Source organism: Ovis aries, chromosome 17 (assembly GCF_016772045.2).
Source record: "Ovis aries strain OAR_USU_Benz2616 breed Rambouillet chromosome 17, ARS-UI_Ramb_v3.0, whole genome shotgun sequence".
Classification (NCBI taxonomy): domain Eukaryota; kingdom Metazoa; phylum Chordata; class Mammalia; order Artiodactyla; family Bovidae; genus Ovis; species Ovis aries.
Window position 1 is genome coordinate 10,393,760 of NC_056070.1, and position 19,960 is coordinate 10,413,719.

The following is a 19,960-nucleotide window of genomic DNA, read 5'->3' on the forward strand; positions in this document are numbered from 1 at the left end:
GGCAGGCTAGTGGTTAACAAACAGTCATGCTCCCAGTGCAGGGGACATCATGACACAGAGTGACAGGCATAAAAAATGAATGAAGTGTTATTCACTCAGTCATGTCTGACTCCTTGAGACCCCAGGACTGTAGCCCACCCAGGCTCCTCTGTCCCCGCAATTTCCCAGGCAAGGACACTGGACTGCGGAGCCATTCCCTTCTGCAGGGGATCTTCAAGACCCAGGGATCCAACTGGGGTCCCCTGAACTGCAGGCAGATTCTTTCCAGTCTGAGCCATGGGGAAAGCTGCACTCATACATGCATGCTGCTGCTGCTGCTGCTGCTAAGTTGCTTCAGTCGTGTCCGACTCTGTGTGACCCCAGAGACGGCAGCCACCAGGCTCCCCCGACCCTGGGATTCTCCAGGCAAGAACACCGGAGTGGGATGCCATTTCCTTCTCCAATGCATCAAAGTGAAAAGTTAAAGTGAAGTTGCTCAGTTGTGTCTGACTCTTAGCGACCCCATGGACTGCAGCCTACCAGGCTCCTCCATCCATGGGATTTTCCAGGCAAAAGTACTGGAGTGGGGTGCCATTATAAATGCAAAATAACTTGAAAAAGAAAATAAACTGTAGGGATCCCTGAGTAAAAAGCAGGGAGGCTGCTGTAGTCATCTATGCGAGAAATGCCCACCACTTGGGCCAGGGTGGCAGGTTTGCAGGCTAGAAGAACTGGCCACGTTCTGAGAATACCCTGAAGCTGAAGAAGGCCTAGGCTGAGGGTCTAGATGGGCTGAGAGAGAAAAGGCCAAGGACGACGCTGCAGATTTTGCCCTAGCAACAGGCAGAATGACACCTAATTAGAGAGTGAGGCAGAGATGGAAATTGACTTGGGGCATGGAAATCCCATCAGGATACCTGGAAGCAGAGATCAAGTAGAACAGGAAGCGGAAAACTGCTGGCATAAAGAGAGCCTCTACGAGCAACAGCTGTCACTTCAAAACTGACAGAGGTTAGGAGGTGAGGGAGCACGGGTGACAACTGCATGGCTTTCTATACGATACGGAAAACGAGAGAATGCAGCCCCGCCTTCAGCTAGTATTGTAGTCAGGATTAGAGGGTACAAAAGGGCCTTTCTCTTTCACAGACCATCAAACACCATGTAAACACCAGCCAATCCCACTGCAGAGATGAAAGAAGATGTGACCCTGTGGTTAATGTCAAAATAACCACACACATACACACAGAGTTTGCAACTAAATCTGTAACATTTAAACACAACCCAGGTTTACTCTACAACATGCTCATTTTGATGACTCTTCACCAAGTGTGTATTATAGTGGTACCTTACGCCTGGATCCCTTATGTGTTTAAAAATAAACAAATGCCCGGGGAAGAAGTCACACTTCTGTGGGATGAATCAAGATCTTTACAACTGAAAACAGCATTATGTTTAAGGAAAGCATATGTTCCAAATTGTAAACAACTGAGTTTCCATTCAAGGGTGTGAGTGAGGAAAAACAAGCGGCAGGGAATTTAGAAAAAAAAAAAGAAAGAAAGAAAGCGAAAATGAGACAGAAGATATAAATTCCTTTCTCCTTACATAGGGCTCCCTCCAAAAAAAACAAGTCTATTAACACAAGTAAAACAGATGCTCTCTTTCCAAAGAAGCTGAAAACCTCCTGAATCTTTAGCATTAGGTAAGATTAATTCTGCCTTCACATAAAAGCCAAATGATATAGGAGCTTATTCAATTCACTTTTTCAACACATCTTGAAAGCTAATAATCTATTCCTGAAAATAATATATCTTTTCTCAGTTATGCTAGTTAAAATGGTTGTTCCTGGGAAAATATACTCAGAACCAAAACTTCTAATACTCTGAACCCACACTGCATTAATCACTCTATGAGGTCTTATTTTGTCTTATTCCAAAAGAGCTTTTTTAATTCATGGAGCTACCTAGTCATTTTTTCCATCTCTAATAAACCTAGATGAAACGTTTTCAAAAGAAAAGCTCATTAAAAAAAAAGACATGCACTGATTATTAAATTTTACAAACAAATTAAAAGAAAAATAAAAACAATACCTCTTGTAAATGTGAGTCTTTCTTTTTTGCTGACAAATTCAAATGTTTATCAATTAGGCTGTAGTTCCTTTCAGTCTCTTTGTCAAATTTCTTTTTTTCTTCCTACAAATAAAAAAAACATAGACAAGTATGATTAAACGGGGGGTGGGGGGGGGAAGGCATATATAGTCAATCGACTGGGAAGATCAAAATATGAAAAATATCCAAAAAGAAAAGAAAGTACCATGATGTGTGAAAAAGCTATCTGGAAAATCTATCTGCAGCCAGACCACTATTAATCATCAAGATGGCATTAGGAACGCATATACACCCGTGGTGGGTTCAAGTCAATGTACGGCAAAACCAATACAGTATTGCAAAGTAAAATAAAGTAAAAATAAAAATTAAAAAAAAAGACCGCATTAGGACTGAAGAGTCACTTACCTTTTCGCTTTTTCCTTTAATGAACTTTATTTCTAGCTTGTTATTTTCAACCCCTTATACCTATCAGTGTTTGGAATTAATGCCATTCACTTGTCCATTAAAAAAAAAAAATTTAGGATGAAAACATAATAAGACCATAAAGCTTAAAAAAGCAAACTTGCTACAGATTTTGGCATAGAAATGGAATTCACATAAAACTGAGTAAGTTTTGATCTACGTTTAAAAATTATTTACAATCGCCATTAGGAGGAGGGGGAAAAAAATACTACATCTTGGGGGGAAAAAAAAAAAACTTCCCTAATTGTCTAGTGTAAATATAACAATAAAATCCTCTGACCAGAAATGTCAACTACTTACCCAAATTTCAACAGTGATTTCTGTAACACTGTCTAGAATATTTATCAGTAGGTCCACAGGGCCTAAAATAATACTGACATACTTCTACTGAGATCCTTTGGTTAACATTACAAACATTTCTCAGGCACTGCCAAGAAATAGTATTTGCTTCCCTTTCGCTAGAGTAGCTTTTAGAGAAAACAAGAACCAATTTTTTTCTTAATACAGAGGCGACAAGCTCCCCTAAAACCGCCTGCCCACGTAAGTAGATTTTTCATAAACATTTCTGAGCACCGATGAGCTCACGTGATGTTCTCCTTCTGTCAAAATGTTTCTATTAACTTCAGACTCTCCCCGACTCTCCAAGGCCTCCTAGAAAGGAACGTTCCCTTCCCTATTTCCCAGCTTCTATTTTATAAAGTCAAAAATAAGGAACTGTCCCAGCTTTTTCTGGCATGACCCTCCTATTAAGCAAAAGGGGTAAATGAAGCACAAAACTTGTATTTCTCTGCATTTATCATCATTTTTTTCACTCCACGGGACTACAAACCGTGTGAGACACTGGGAACGGAGCTCTGCCCGCTTCAAAATGGTGCTCTCAAGCCTCTGTGAAGAAAGAATCTAGGCAAGAAACAACATCACGCCCACCAAAGGCTAAGTTAACCCCCACGTTAACAAAGGCACAAGACTCAGAACCGATGCTTCTTCCCATTTCTACTTCAAGTTTAGTTACCAACTAGCCGCACATCTTCAAGGGCCAAAAAGAAACAGAACACTTAACAGAATAAAACCTTAGTTTTTCTGTTTAAAAGATCAGGGGACTTCCTTGGTGGCCCAGTGGTTAGGTAGGACTCCACAGTTCCACAGCAGGGGTGCAGCTTCCATCCCTGGTCTGGGAACGAACACCCCACATGGCCCCCACATGCCCTTGTGTGGTGTGGCCAAAAAAAAATACTGTCATAAAACCTAAAATATTAGAAAAACAAATCAGGAATACAGTTTTGTCCTAGTTCATTCTTAGAACCAGTCCTAAGATTCTGTAATCCTACCGTTCACCTATACATGCTAAGTCACTGCAGTCGTGTCCAACTCTGTGCGACCCCACAGACGGCAGCCCACCAGGCTCCCCCAGCCCTGAGATTCTCCGGGCAAAAACACTGGAATGGGTTGCCATTTCCTTCTCCAAGTCACCTACACATAAGAATGGTCACACTTTCACTGAAAGGGAGGCATTTTTTTTTCTTTATGCCCTAGGTTTAATTTACAACTATTTTTTTATACTTAAGGCATTGATATTACATGGTTACTCTCTCTTTTCTGCTTTTTATTATGACGCACTTCCTGAACGATTTTAATGACTAACAGAAAATAAACTAAATGGAACATATGGCCACTGCTTTTAAATCTCCACTATTTTTACAAGTTCATACGGTAGAGTGTGCACTGGCTTAGGTGTCAGAAGACGCAGGTTCCAGTGGCTGCGATGACCCTGTGGCTCTGCCCCGGGGTCACAGCCTTCCTGAGCATCAGTTTCTCAGGTTTAAAACCAGACAGGAATGGAGGTAACACAGCTGCATTTACCACAAGCACACGGCAACACACATCATGTGGTTAAAAATGCCTACTATCTTTGCAGGTTAGTATTCAGAGAATACTGAAAGCGTGTTTACTCCTTTGATTTCATCTGAATCACACAAGGGGACAAAGGAAGCAACGATGCTACAGTCAACAGTCAAAACACCCAGCACATGCGGAAATAGTGGGGTATGCAAATGAGGATGTGGGTTAAATCTGGAATGAAAGAAAATGGTGCTATCAAGCCTCTGTGAAGAAAGAATCTAGCCAAGAAAACAACATCACGCCCACCAATTTGAGTGAAAATACATTTGTTCATCTCTGGTATGATACTATACAAATGCTGCTGTGTTTTGCTTTTGAATCTGAAAACTCAGATAATTGTCTCTCCTTGCATTTTTTTCTCAGTGTCTCTATAGAATATTCTGTTTCTTTGTACTCATATGACTTTGGGCACTTAATTCTGAATTTTAAAAGGGGCTGTGTTCAAGTAGCATTCAATAAAGAACGGAGTCTTTTCTTCAACACTGCAATATAGGATACATATACACATATGGATTTATACATATATATATATGTACATGTATATATACACACACCCAAATATAAAATAAATGAGCCATCAAAGGGAACAAAATTGAGTCGGTTGAAGTGATACAGAGTGAAGTAAGTCAGAAAAACAAATGTTGCATATTAACACATATATATAGAAAATAGAAAAATAAATATTGATGAACCCGTTTGCAGGGCAGGAATAGAAGTGCGGACAGAGACAAGACCTGTGGAGTCAGATAAGGAAGGAGAGGATGGTACTAGCACTGAAATATATACACCACCATACGTAAAACACACAGCTTGTGGGAGCTGCTGTATAACTCAGGGGGCCCAGCCCGGCGCTCTGTGAAGACCTAGAGAGGGGAGGGAGGGGCACCACAGAGGGGATATGTGTATACATACAGCTGATTCATGATGCTGTACAGCAGAAACAACCACTGTAAAGGAATCATATGCCAATAAAAAACTAAAATAGAGTAATATGAGACAAAAGGCTCTATCAAGGATCAAATTATTACAACGAAAACTGTTCTATGAAACAGCATTACTCAAGTGAGTCTGGGTCAAGCTGGAAGTAAAGTCAGTAAGGAAAAGTGGAGGCAAGAGCTCGCCAGCCAGCCCACATCTACATTTCAGAGAGAGGCAGGCAGCCGTTACAGAGCCCCAGCAGACTTTTGCCATGTGGAACTACAAGCCCAGTATTTAGGCCACTCCATTGATTTTTCTGGAATAACTGAAAGACCCAAAGATTTTTAAACGGTGACAAAAAAAAAAAAAAAAACCACAACAACTATGTTTTAGGTTTAACATGAGTCAGTTAAGTCGCTCAGTCCTGTCAAACTCTTTGCAACCCCATGGACTGCAGCACACCAAGCTTCCCAGTCCTTCACCAACTCCCAGAGATTGTTCAAACTTATGTCCATCAAGTCGGTGACGCCATCCAACCAGCTCATCCTCTGTCATCCCCTTCTCCTCCTGCCTTTAATCTTTCCCAAAATCAGGATCTTTTCCAATGAGCCAGTTCTTCGCATCAGATGGCCAAAGTACTGGAGTATCGTATCAGTCCTTCCAATGATTATTCAGGACTGATTTCCTTTAGGATTGACTGGTTTATCTCCCTGTAGCACAAGGGACTCTCAAGTGTCTTCTCCAACACCACAGTTCAAAAGCATCAGTTCTTTGGTGCTCAGCTTTCTTTATGGTCCAGCTCTCACATTCACACATGACTACTGGAAAAATCATAGCTTTGACTAGACAGGCTTTTGTCAGCAAAGTAACATCTCTGCTTTTTAATAGCTATCTAGGTTGGTTATACCTTTTCTTCAAATGAGCAAGCATCTTTTTTTTTTTTTAATTTACTGAAATTTTTTATTTATTTATTATTTTAGTTTTGTTTTTTTTTTTAATTTTAAAATCTTTAATTCTTACATGTGTTCCCAAACATGAACCCCCCTCCCACCTCCCTCCCCATAACATCTCTCTGGGTCATCCCCATGCACCAGCCCCAAGCATGCTGTATACTGCGTCAGACATACACTGGCGATTCAATTCTTACATTATAGTATACATGTTAGAATGCCATTCTCCCAAATCATCCCACCCTCTCCCTCTCCCTCTGAGTCCAAAAGTCCGTTATACACAGCTGTGTCTTTTTTCCTGTCTTGCATACAGGGTCGTCATTGCCATCTTTCTAAATTCCATATATATGTGTTAGTATACTGTATTGGTGTTTTTCTTTCTGGCTTACTTCACTCTGTATAATAGGCTCCAGTTTCATCCATCTCATCAGAACTGATTCAAATGAATTCTTTTTAACGGCTGAGTAATACTCCATTGTGTATATGTACCTCAGCTTTCTTATCCATTCATCTGCTGATGGACATCTAGGTTGTTTCCATGTCCTGGCTATTATAAACAGTGCTGCGATGAACATTGGGGTACATGTGTCTCTTTCAATTCTGGTTTCCTCGGTGTGTATGCCCAGAAGTGGGATTGCTGGGTCATAAGGTAGTTCTATTTGCAATTTTTAAGGAATCTCCACACTGTTTTCCATAGTGGCTGTACTAGTTTGCATTCCCACCAACAGTGTAGGAGGGTTCCCTTTTCTCCACACCCTCTCCAGCATTTATTGCTTGCAGATTTTTGGATCGCAGCCATTCTGACTGGTGTGAAGTGGTACCTCATTGTGGTTTTGATTTGCATTTCTCTGATAATGAGTGATGTTGAGCATCTTTTCATGTGTTTGTTAGCCATCCGTATGTCTTCCTCGGAGAAATGTCTATTTAGTTCTTTGGCCCATTTTTTGATTGGGTCGTTTATTTTTCTGGAATTGAGCTGCATGAGTTGCTTGTATATTTTTGAGATTAGTTGTTTGTCAGTTGCTTCATTTGCTATTATTTTCTCCCATTCAGAAGGCTGTCTTTTCACCTTGCTTATATTTTCCTTTGTTGTGCAGAAGCTTTTAATTTTAATTAGATCCCATTTGTTTAGTTTTGCTTTCATTTCCAGAATTCTGGGAGGTGGATCATAGAGGATCCTGCTGTGATTTATGTCAGAGAGTGTTTTGCCTATGTTCTCCTCTAGGAGTTTTATAGTTTCTGGTCTTACATTTAGATCTTTAATCCATTTTGAGTTTATTTTTGTGTACGGTATTAGAAAGTGATCTAGTTTCATGCTTTTACAAGTGGTTGACCAGTTTTCCCAGCACCACTTGTTAAAGAGATTGTCTTTACTCCATTGTATATTCTTGCCTCCTTTGTCAAAGATAAGGTGTCCATATGTGTGTGGATTTATCTCTGGGCTTTCTATTTTGTTCCATTGATCTATATGTCTGTCTTTGTGCCAGTACCATACTGTTTTGATGACTGTGGCTTTGTAGTAGAGCCTGAAATCAGGCAAGTTGATTCCTCCAGTTCCATTCTTATTTCTCAAGATTGCTTTGGCAATTCGAGGTTTTTTGTATTTCCATACAAAAATACATGCAAGCATCTTTTAATTTCATGGCGGCAGTCACCATCTGCAGAGATTTTGGAGCTCAAGAAAATAAAGTCTGTCACTGTTTCCACTGTTTCCCATCTATTTGCCATGAAGTGATAGGAACTGGATGCCATGATCCTAGTATTTTTCATGTTGAGTTTTAAGCCAACTTTTTCACTCTCCTCTTTCACTTTCATCAAGAGAGTCTTCTGTTCCTCTTCACTTTCTGCCATAAGGGTGGCATCATCTGCATATCTGAGGTTATTGATATTTCTCCCGGCAATCTTGATTCCAGCTTGTGCTTCATCCAGCCCGGCATTTCACATGATGTACTCTGCACATAACTTAAATAAGCAGGTGACAATATACAACCTTGACATACTCCTTTCCTGATTTGGAACCAGTCTGTTGTTCCATGTCCAGTTCTAACTGTTTCTTCTTGACCTGCATACAGATTTCTCAGGAGGCAGGTAAGGTGGTCTGATATTCCCATCTCCTTAAGAATTTTCCAGTTTGTTGTGATCCACACAGTCAAAGGCTTTGGTATAATCAAACAGCAGAAGTAGATGTTTTTCTGTAACTCTCTTGCTTTTTCTATGATCCAGGGGATGTTGGCAATTTGATCTCTGGTTCCTCTGCCTTTTCTAAATCCAGCTTGAACATCTGGAAGCTCACAGTTCATGTACAATTGAAGCCTGGCTTGGAGAATTTTGAGCATCACTTTACTAGTGTGTGAGATGAGTGCAATTGTGTGGTAGTTTGAACATCCTTTGGCATTGCCCTTCTTTGGGACTGGAATGAAAACTGACCTTTTCTAGTCCTGTGGCCACTGCTGAGTTTTCCAAATTTACTAGGATACTGAGTGCAGCACTTTCACAGCATCATCTTTCAGAATTTGAAACAGCTCAACTGGAATTCCATCACCTCCACTAGCTTTGTTCATAGTGATGTTTCCTAAGGCCCACTTGACTTCACATTCCAAGACATCTGGCTCTAGGTGAGTGGTCACACCATCATGGTTATCTGGGTCATGAAGATCTTTTTTGTATAGTTCTTCTATGTATTCTTGCCACCTCTTAATATCGTCTGCTTCTGTTAGGTCCATACCATTTCTGTCCTTTATTGAGCCCATCTTTGCATGAAATGTTCCCTTGTATCTCTAATTTTCTTGAAGAGATCTCTAGTCTTTTCCATTCTATTGTTTTCTTCTATTTCTTTGCATTGATCACTGAGGAAGCCTTTCTTATCTCTCCTTGCTATTCTTTGGAACTCTGCATTCAGATGTTTATGTCTTTCCTTCTCTCCTTTGCCCTTCACTTCTCTTCTTTGCTCAGCTATTTGTAAGGCCTCCCCAGACAATCATTTTGCCTTTTGCATTTCTTTTTCTTGGAGATGGTCCTGATCACTGCCTCCCATACAATGTCACAAACCTCCATCCATAGTTCTTCAGGCACTCTATCAGATATAATCCCTTGAATCTATTTGTCACTTCCACTGTATAATCATAAGGGACTTGATTTAGGTCATACCTAAATGGTCTAGTGGTTTTCCCCACTTTCTTCAATTTCAGTCTGAATTTGGCAATAAGGAGCTCATGATCTGAGCTACTGTCAGCTCCCGGTCTTGTTTTTGTTAACTGCATAGCGCTTCTCCATCTTTGGCTACAAAGAATATAATCAATCTGATTTTGGTGTTGACCATCTGGTGATGTCCATGTGTAGAGTCATCTCTTGTGTTGTTGGTAGAGGGTGTTTGCTATGAGCAGTGCTTCTCTTGGAAAATCTCTGTTAGCCTTTGCCCTGCTTCATTCTGTACTCCAAGACCAGATTTGCCTATTACTCCAGATATTACTTAACTTCCTACTTTTGCATTCCAGTCCCCTATGATGAAAAGGACATCTTTTTTGGGGTGTTAGTTCTAGAAGGTTTTATACGTCTTCATAAAAGCATTCAACTTCAGTAAGCCAAACAAACATGAGTAAGCCAAACAAAATGTTTACAAGTTAAAGATGGCTCATGGGAAGTCAGTTTGTAATCTGTTACAAAATCACACATGCAAAAAAATAAAAAACAGTGAAGAACAGCTGTTACTTGAAACAGCATAGCCAGTCAAATAAGATGCACACTATGTAAATAGAAATCTTTAAAGCTAAGAAACAGAACTTAAATACTCAGGTTTTATTAGAAATAAACATATATATGAAAGAAAAGAAAAGTCAAAGCATTAATCACTCAGTCCTGTCTGACTCTCTGTGACCCCATGGACTGTAGCCCACCAGGCTCCTCTGTTCATGGGATTCTCCAGGCAAGAATCCTGGAGTGGGTTGTCATGACCTCCTCCAGGAGATCTTCCTGACCCAGGGATCAAATCTGGATCTCCCACACTGCAGGCAGATTCTTTACCTCAAAACTTGAGCCACCAGGGAAGCCAAAAACATATATATAGTATATATATTTAAAGGTGTCATAACAAATCATGGAATAAAAAACTATTATTCAACTAATGGTGTGGTATAACTGGTTAAGTAGTTGGAAATAAAAAGAGAACCATGTCTCAAATCAAAATTAATTCCAGATGGACCGAAAGAGTCACAAGTGAAAAATGAAACCAAAACAGAGCTTTTTCATCAGATCTCAGAACAGAGAAGGAATTTATGAGGAAAAGAGAAATGGAAGAACTTCTAGATATTAGAACTATACAATAAATAAGGCAAAAGGCCAACAACTGGCAGGGAAAAGATACAATTAATATGGAAGAAAGGGAGTTAACATTCCTAACACATAAAATATTCTTTATGAAGCAATTTTTTTGCCCAAAGCATACATTACACTTCCACAGAAAAATTAGTAAAGAATACGGAAAATTCACAAAAGTTTGAAAATACTTGTAAACTATCCACATTTACTAGAATATTTTGTTTCGTCTTAGAAAAAGGGGAAATTTTTAAATTACCAGGTAACTTTCCTTTTTACGTATTTTTGGTATTTTACAAATTTTCTAGGATGAGGAAATGAAAAGATTTATTTTCAGACTATAAGCAGCAAATAGTAAGGCCCAACTAGTCTAGACAAGGGCTTAAATACCGTCTTAGAGATTCCAACTCTCTTTTCGTTTAAATAAAAAGGTGGGGGTAATAATGCCCACACGTGGGTTTCCCTGGTGGTTCAGATGGTAAAGAATCCGCCTGCAGAGCAGGAGAGCTGGGTTCAATCCCTGGGTTCAGAAGATCCTCTGGACAAGAGAATGACTACCCACTCCAGTAGTCTTGTCTGGAAAATCCCATGAACAGAGGAACCTGGCAGGTTACACTCCATGGGATCGCAAAGAGTCAGACACGACTGAAGCAACTTAGCACAACGGCAGTGCCCACACTCACAAGAAATGAAACTCCTAGCACATGCAACACACTCGGCAGGAGCACTTCCTCCTGCATATCCAGGCCAACCATAGTTCTGAAATCCCCACTCTTCTCCACTGGTCCACCAACACCTCACAACCCAGGTGAAATGCCACCTCTTCCATGAAGCACTCCTTGACTTTGCCAGTGGGGAAACGGCCCCTTCCCTCAACTCCTGCACCAGTGTCAACCATCCTCCTTGACGTTCATTCGCCCTATCCAACGCACGCCCTCTCCTGCCTTTAAGCTCTTTCAGCCTCTCCAAAGCGCTGGGAAGTCAGCCTTTATCCCCGCACCTGGTAGATGCCCAGGGGACACTGGTCAGAGAACACAGGAAGGCAGAAGCCTAGGGTTGCAGGGGCTCCAACACTGAAAAGCTGTCCCTGCTGGCTCCTCAGCACTTGCTCCCCAGTCACCAACCCACCACCTGAGCACTGTCTGAGCAGGAGTCACAAGCCACAGTGCTTGAACCTGGTGGGCAAAGAGTGGAGTAAAACCTAAGAAGTTGTCGTTAGCAAGCCGATACAGAGCAAGTCACAAAGGGGATCATAAAAGAACTGCAACCGTGTATATGCCAGGCCCTGCCCTAGACCCCAGAAATATGCCATCAAATGCACCGAAGCTTTGCAATCACCTTCGGGGACAGGTGTAATGGGTCCCATTTTAAAGATCAGGAAACTGAGGCTTGGAGGCCTTAAGTAACTTGCCCCAAATCACAGAGATATTCAAGGGGCAGAAATCCAACTCAAAACAAGGGACAATCAGACCCAAAACTGAGATGACAGGCCACCCATACAGAGCACTGATGCTTTCTCTCGTTACAGCACTTTTTCTTTTTTCATTTTATTTATTAACATCGATTTATATTCGGCTGTTCTGGGTCTTCACCGCTACACGGGTTTTTCTCTAGTTGTCGAGAGTGGGGGTGACTGTCCAGCTGCGGCGCACAGGCTTCTGACTGTTGCGGCTTCTCTTGCTGTGGAGCGCGGGCTCTAGAGCGTTCAGGCTTCGGCAGTTCTGGCTCCCGGCTGGAGAGCACAGGCTTGTTAGTTGCGGCCCATGGGCTTGGCTGCTCCATGGAACCATGCGGCCCATGGGCTTGGCTGCTCCGTGGCTCTTGGGACCCTTCCAGGAATCGAAACCCACATCTCCTATACACTGGCAGGCAGATTCCCCACCACTGAGCCACCAGGGAAGCCCTAGGCACTTTTCACAGTGCATTTTTATTTTATTTTTTTAACATCTTCCCCACAGACTCGCCGATTTCTTGAAGACTGGACAGTGTTTTAATTCACAGTTGTACAGTAAGTCCCCTACAAACAAATGAGCTGTTATCCAAGAACATGCTCCTAAGTCCAATTTGTCCCTAGGTCCAACAAAGTTAGCCTAGATACCCAACTAACACAATCGGCTGAACAGTACTGTACTAAGTTTGTAATACTTGTCACACAAAAAATATGTAGAAAACAAAACACAGAAATAAAGAAAACATTTTTAATCTTACAGTACAGTATCTTGAAAAGCACGGAAGGACAGGACCCTGGCTGGTATACGGAGGCTGGCATGGAGTGAGCAGGCAAAAAGTGTTACAGACCAGAGCAGACAGAGGTGGTGGGAGATGGTAGTGCTGAAGGATCGTCAGCAACACGAGATGGAGGGCACGCTGCAAGTGCACTCACGCCTCGTGCTGATGGAACGCACGTTCACATCTCAGAAAGTTTCCAAATTAAAGGTTCGTAAGTAGGGGACCTAATGTATATCCCAGGTATACTTATAGTCTATCTCATACTGTGCCATACAAGAGGCCTAAAAAGTGGTTTTATTATTGTAATACTAAAATGAAGAAATGTGATTAAGTCACACTTTTTCTGCTCTAGCAAACATAATTGAGAAATTATTCAGATTTGCTTTCTTACCTATATTTTGCAGTCATTTACAGAATCTCAGGAGGTCGATTTCTATTCAATGTTTATTCACTAAACAGAGCCTTGAAAAGAGGTGAGAGTCTGGTAATGGCTGGGCTGCTAAGTTTTAATTTATGATATAAGCAATGGCACCCCACTCCCTGTACTCTTGCCTGGAAAATCCCATGGACGGAGGAGCCTGGTGGGCTGCAGTCCATGGGGTCGCTAAGAGTCGGGCACGACTGAGCGACTTCACTTTCATTTTTCACTTTCATGCACTGGAGAAGGAAATGGCAACCCACTCCAGTGTTCTTGCCTGGAGAATCCCAGGGATAGGGGAGCCTGGTAGGCTACTGTCTATGGGGATGCACAGAGTCGGACATGACTGACGCGACTTAGCAGCAGCAGCAGCAGCAGCAGCAGCATAAACATTTTTTAACTCTTGAGGTTAATTTTTTTTATTCTATTGAATAAAACAGGAAATTTTTCATGCTAAGTCATTTCAGTTGAGTCTGTCTCTGGCTCTGATGCTGTCTGGTGCCTGTATTAATTTTCTGTGGATAAACCGACAGTTAATGAGCAACGGTTATAGATAAAGTGTATGCAGACAGTTGGGAATAAGTGACAAGCTTCTAGGGAAGGGAGAAGAGTTTCAGAGGATATAAAGCTGAGGAAAGCCAACAGGAAAACTCCAAACTGATGGGACACAGCACAGAACCACCCGCATCCTGCAGTGGGCATTGGGTCTCTTTACACAGAGGTCTCCCTTGGACTGCAAGGAGATCCAATCAGTCCATTCTAAAGGAGATCAGTCCGGGGTGCTCATTGGAAGGACTGATGCTGAAGCTGAAACTCCAGTACTTTGGCCACCTCATGCGAAGAGTTGACTCATTGGAAAAGACCCTGATGCTGGGAGGGATTGGGGGCAGGAGGAGAAGGGGACGACAGAGGATGAGATGGCTGGATGGCATCACCGACTCGATGCACATGAGTCTGAGTGAACTCTGGGAGTTGGTGATGGACAGGGAGGCCTGGCGTGCTGTGATTCATGGGGTCGCAAAGAGTCAGACATGACTGAGTGACTGAACTGAACTGAAACACAGAGGTAAGAACCTGGCAAGCACATGAGAAAAAGTGGCAGAACCTACAGGATGGAAGTTGAAGCTCAAACCAAACAGACACGAATGATGGAGAACATATCCAAACAGAAGAGAAAACAGTAGAAAAGAAAGATCCAGTGACTCCTAAAAAACCCTATTTATAAAAGCCACCTGACAGTTTTGATTACATTAAAACCACAAGTTCCCATGTCATTGGGATTCTGGAAATTGGAGATGGAAGCACAGGGAACTGAAAGAGCTTCCATATAAAGTCAAAGGGTAGCAACCTTTCCAGATAGGGAGGAGAAGATGAACATTTTGACAAGGATATCCAAAAACTTCTGCTGCAGTCAGCTTTTAAAGACTTTTGTTTTTTCTCCCCCACATGAAAACTGCTTCAAGGTACTTTCTAAAAGATCTTTATGCTAAGAGAATAAAGTTATTTTTTAAGTATCCAAAGTAAGTAAACAAACCAATGGAAAAAGAACATGTGATTGTTCTTGATTGGTGTTTAGGAAGCACAGATGGAGAAAATGAAATATCCAGATTATAAATCCTTGTCTGGTTCTTCTAGAATAAAGGGTAAAAGTGAAAGTGTTAGTCACTCATTTGTGTCCGAACTTTTGTGACCTGCATGGACTACAGCTTGCCAGGCTCCACTGTCCATGGGATTTCACAGGCAAGAATACTGGAGTGGGCTGCCATTTCCTTCTGCAGAAGACCTACCCGACCCAGGGATTGAACCCACGTCTCCTGCATCTCCTGTATTGCTGGGCGGATTCTTTACCACTAAGCCACCTGAGAAGCCAAGAATTATGGGTAGAATTGGTTTATTTATTAGATAACTTAAAGTCAGTCAGAGTGGAGGCTGGTAGAAAACAAAGGAATCGTTGTTCAGTCGCTAAGTTGTGTCCAACTCTGCGACTCCATGAACTGCAGCATGCCAGGCTCCCCTGTTCTTCACCGTCTCCCCGCGCTTGCTCAGATTCATGTTCGTTGAGTTGGTAATGCCATCCAACCATCTCATCCTCTCCTTCTCCTCTTGTCCTCTTTCCTTCTCAGCATTAAGGTCTTTTCCACTGAGTCAGCTCTTCGGATCAGGTGGCCAAAGTTTTGGAGCTTCAACATTAGTCCTTCAAATGAATATTCAAGGTTGATTTCCTTTAGGATTAACTGGTTTGAGCTCCTTACTGTCCAAGGGACTCTCAAAAGTCTCCTCAAGCACCACAATTCAAAAGCATCCATTTTTTAGCACCCAGCCTTCTTTAGGGTCCAACTCTCACATTCATACATGACTACCAGAAAAACCACAGCTTTGACTATGGTCGGCAAACTGATGTCTCAGCTTTTTAAAATGGGTGTCTAGGTTTGTCATAGCTTTCCTTCCATGGAGCAAGCATCTTTTAATTTCATGGCTGCAGTCACCATCTACAGTGATTTTGGAGTTCAAGAAAATAAAATCTGCCATTGTTTCCACTTTTTCCCCGTCTATTTGCCATGAACTGATGGGACCAGATGCCACAATCTTAGTTCATTTCACATGCTAGCAAGGTAATGCTCAAAATCCTTCAAGCCAGGCTTCAATAGAACATAAACTGGAAACTTCCAGATGTACAAGCTGGATTTAGAAAAGGCAGAGGAACCAGAGATCAAATTGCCAGCATCTGCCGGATCATAGAAAAAGCAAGGGAATTTCAAAAAAAACACAATCTACTTCTGCTTCATTGACTAGGTGAAAGCCTTTGACTGTGTGGATCAAACAAACTGAGGAAAATGCTTAGAGATAGGAATACCACATCACCTTACTTGCCTCCTGAGAAACCTTGCAGGTTAAGAAGCAACCTTTAGAACCAGTCATGGAACAATGACCTGGTTCAAAACTGGGAAAGGAACACATTTAAACTGTAATATTGTCACACTGCTTATTTAACTTATATGCAGAGCACATTGTGTGAAATGCTGGGCTGGATGAATCCCAAGGTGGAATCAAGATTGCAGGGAGAAATATCAAAAACCTCAGCTATGCAGATGATAGCACTCTACTGGCAGAAAGTGAAAAGAAACTAAAGAATCTCTTGATGAGAGTGAATGAGGAGAGTATAAAAGCTGGCTTAAAACTCAACATTCAGAAAACTAAGATCACGGCATCTGGCCCCATCACTTCATGGAAAATAGATGGGGGGAAGTGGAAACAGAAAATAAATAAGCATAGTCTTTTCTCTTAAAGTTTAACAACATGATGAACAAGACAGATGTGTGTATGTCACTACATAACCTAAAAAGTTATCCTTCCCTTTTTACTATAATAAGCAAAACTGCCAGTGGAAAAAAAAAAGGTTACTCCCTGTGACTCACAATGATGGGACCTCCATCACTGACAGTCAACACACACACTGTACTGAACAAGAGTGTAGGGTACACCCTTCACAAACTTGAAGCCAGGAACACAAAGAAAGAAAGAAATAGGACTTCAGGATAGACTTTGGCCACTAAATAGCTCAAAACATAGACTAAAAGCATTAAAATAATTAAATCATTTAATATGGCAATTTATTTTTGCAAATTGCTTTGCAGACTATACAACTGAGACTTGAACAACTCGGAGGTCAAGGACATCAACACGGGAACAGCCAAAATTCCAAATGTAACTTATAGTTGGTCCTCAGTATACAAGGTTCTACATTCGCAGATTCAACCAACTGCAAATCCTGTAATACTGTAGTATTTGCTAGTGAAAAATATCCAAGTAGAACCACACAGTCCGCACCTGAGCTGTTCAAGGGTCAACCACACCTTGAATGACCACAGCATGAGAAGCTGGGCAGGTTTGTGGTGGAGAAGGAATCAAGAGAAAATTTGAGGCTAGAAATTTCTAAAAATCTGATCGGTAAATAAATAGAAAGGAAATATATTTATTAATAAAGTCACATTCACTTTTCATTTCCATAATATAATATCTGTCCACCACCACCCACCATTTACACTCAGTGCCTGCCCATGAAATGTTCAAAGAGAAAGTACCAAGATACTCAAGTTTTAAAATAGTCTAAGAAGACTGGAGAAAACAGAATCATTAAACTGCAAAGAAGAGCAGTCAGATCCCTCATCTGTCATTTTACAAGTAAGAAACTAAAGCCAATTACTTGCCCAAGGACAGAAATGTGAAGCCAGACCCCCAAAGTCCTGCTGCAAGTTAGCAGCTTTGCACAGCTTAGCAAACAATCCTAGGTTGAGGATTTGGGGGGTATCCCCACTGACCTCCACTCAACACACAAAGCCCTTCATTGAAAACTATGCTGAAGAGCAGTGTCTAGTATGTTAACAGGTCACTTGAAGAACTGAGTCCATAAAAACCTGGCCCTTTCTGGGCCCATCTGTATAGCTATGACCATGGAGACCACAATGTTTATTTACAGAAAAGAATTTTAATAGTTTGTTCACGAAGGGGAAAAAAAAAAAAACCTCACATCCCCAAGGTATGAGGGAAAAAAACAATACAAACATAAAAACTCTCTTTTCTACTTTAAACTGATGTTATTTATTCCCTTCTCTTTGGGCCAAGCCAAAAATGGTCAACAACACAGAGATGCTACTTTTTCCTCCCTCAAGTACATGCACAACCTTCAGAAGAGGCTGGTGGATATTATTTCTCTGAACTAATTTCAAAGATCAGTTCGCAAACCTTACAAGTTGCTAAATACATCCCAGGCTCCCAGTGGCAAAGTTGCTGCAGTACTCCCAGAAATCCTGGCTACATCTCAGAGCTTCTGAAAGCTGAGTCTGTGATGCACTCACTTTAAAATCCCCAGCACCCATAACAACATTAGCACATAACAGAAGCGCTAGAAATTTGTATTAAATGGCAGGAAGTATATCAGAATAACCGAGTAGTCTCTTTCTAGTTTCAGTGGCATGCCAGTGTAGCAGCACCTCTAACCTTAAACCCTCGTATGATGCTACACTCTGACACCCGACTGAGGCGGGCACGGAAATCAGTGCCCTCTTGATAGAGATAAGACGCTTGGCACAGCGTAAATGTGCTATTTGGTGAAAGGTATTTTTAAAACTCTATACGAAAAGGTGTAGCCAAAGACGAGTACGAGGGTTTTACCATTAGTCCAGGTGTTTTTCCTTTGTTTTCGCTTTCAGATTCCCCCAAAGGGGATACAACACATTTGAAACATTCAACAACAGACATTAGTCTCCAACAGCCCCTTCCCGGCTGTCGAGTGTGGAGTGAATATGTGCTCCAGCGCCAGAAGTGTCTACGCTGGCTGTTTACAAGTGTGCTCAGATTGGACACTGACCTTGACAGCTCCGAGTTGCTCTTTTCTGAATTTTTCCAAGGGTTTAATCAGGGTTTCGGTGACACTTAATGCCTAGAGAACAAGAGCGATAACAAAAGAGCAGAGGATTAGGTTTCCACATGGGAAAAAGTGAGCTTTCCATTCCCCTCTTCCACCCCGCCCAGAAACAAAACGAACAACATACTGAACAGCTTTATCTCACCCTGCCAATGCAGCCATTAAATCACTTCTGAATTTATTAACACACCAGATCTCCATAAATATTTTCAGGGAAGAGGAGGTGGGGCAAAGCGCCAGGGAAATGTGCAACCCAGCCCCAACACAGCCCTTTCTTCAGAGACACAGCAAGAGGGTTGGCTTCAAACAACAAAGGGGTCTATCACATTCATTAACAGAACACTTCTGTTTGAGGGTTTGGTTTTTTTTTTTATCCCTCTGCTCAGAAATTTAAAAGTCAATGACGTTCCTTTATTAGTGAACAGACTACATTACACAGAGGGCTAGGTTTGTGGCTGCAAGTTTAAATGTACTCAGACTGCCCTTCATCACTGAAAATGTCTCTTTAGGCTGTGCCAGCAAGACAGAGTCACTTGGAGCTCAGGACAGTCAGTCGTCCAAATATTAGGGGAGTTGGCAAGGTCACGGTGACAGGAACCACACATAAATACTACCCACAACCTCACTCATTCTTACATTGGCTGATTTGGGGCTTGTCATTTTAATACAGAATCTATACAACACTTATATGTGGAATCAAAAGACAATAAACTAGTGAATAAACAAAAAAGAAGCAGACTCACAGATACAAAGAACAAACCAGCGGTTACCAGTAGGGCAAGGGAAAGGAGTAGGGCCACAAAGGGCTTAGAGGATTAAGAGGTACAAACTGTTAGGTTTAAAATAAGCTATAAGGACATATTATACAATATGGGGGAATACAGTCGGTACGTTTTAATAACTATAAATGAAACATAACCTTAAAATTGTAAATTATACTATATACCTGTAACATATAATATCACTGTATATCAACAATATTTCAATTTTTAAAATTTCAATAAAAATTTTAAAAAATCTACAACAATGCTGAAAATGCACAAGGGAATATTTACCTAAGGAGAATGTACTTAACCACAATATACTACTGAGTAGTGTTCTCACCATTTCCAGAAAGGTCCAGAATAGAATCTCAGTAGAACCTCAAGACACTTTACAACAATGTATCACCCCCTCCTATTACAATAAAGGTCCCCAGAAATCCAAACTTAAGATTACAGAAAAAAAAAAAAAGTGACTTAGAATAGGAAAGCAATCTTCATTT

At 41.3% G+C, this 19,960-nt stretch overlaps 1 protein-coding gene across 5 annotated transcripts in view; it reads right to left on the minus strand.

Annotated features, from left to right (window-relative positions):
* ARHGAP10 (Rho GTPase activating protein 10) overlaps positions 1-19,960 on the minus strand; it is a 375,744-nt gene that overhangs the window by 235,149 nt on the left and 120,635 nt on the right. For all 5 annotated transcript variants that reach the window (XM_060400981.1, XM_015101370.4, XM_060400980.1 and 2 more), the window contains 2 exons: positions 18,640-18,711; positions 2,067-2,168 (listed from right to left, as the gene is read on the minus strand). In XM_060400981.1, coding sequence (XP_060256964.1) covers positions 2,067-2,168; positions 18,640-18,711 — 174 coding nt within the window. The remainder of the gene's footprint in view (positions 1-2,066; positions 2,169-18,639; positions 18,712-19,960) is intronic.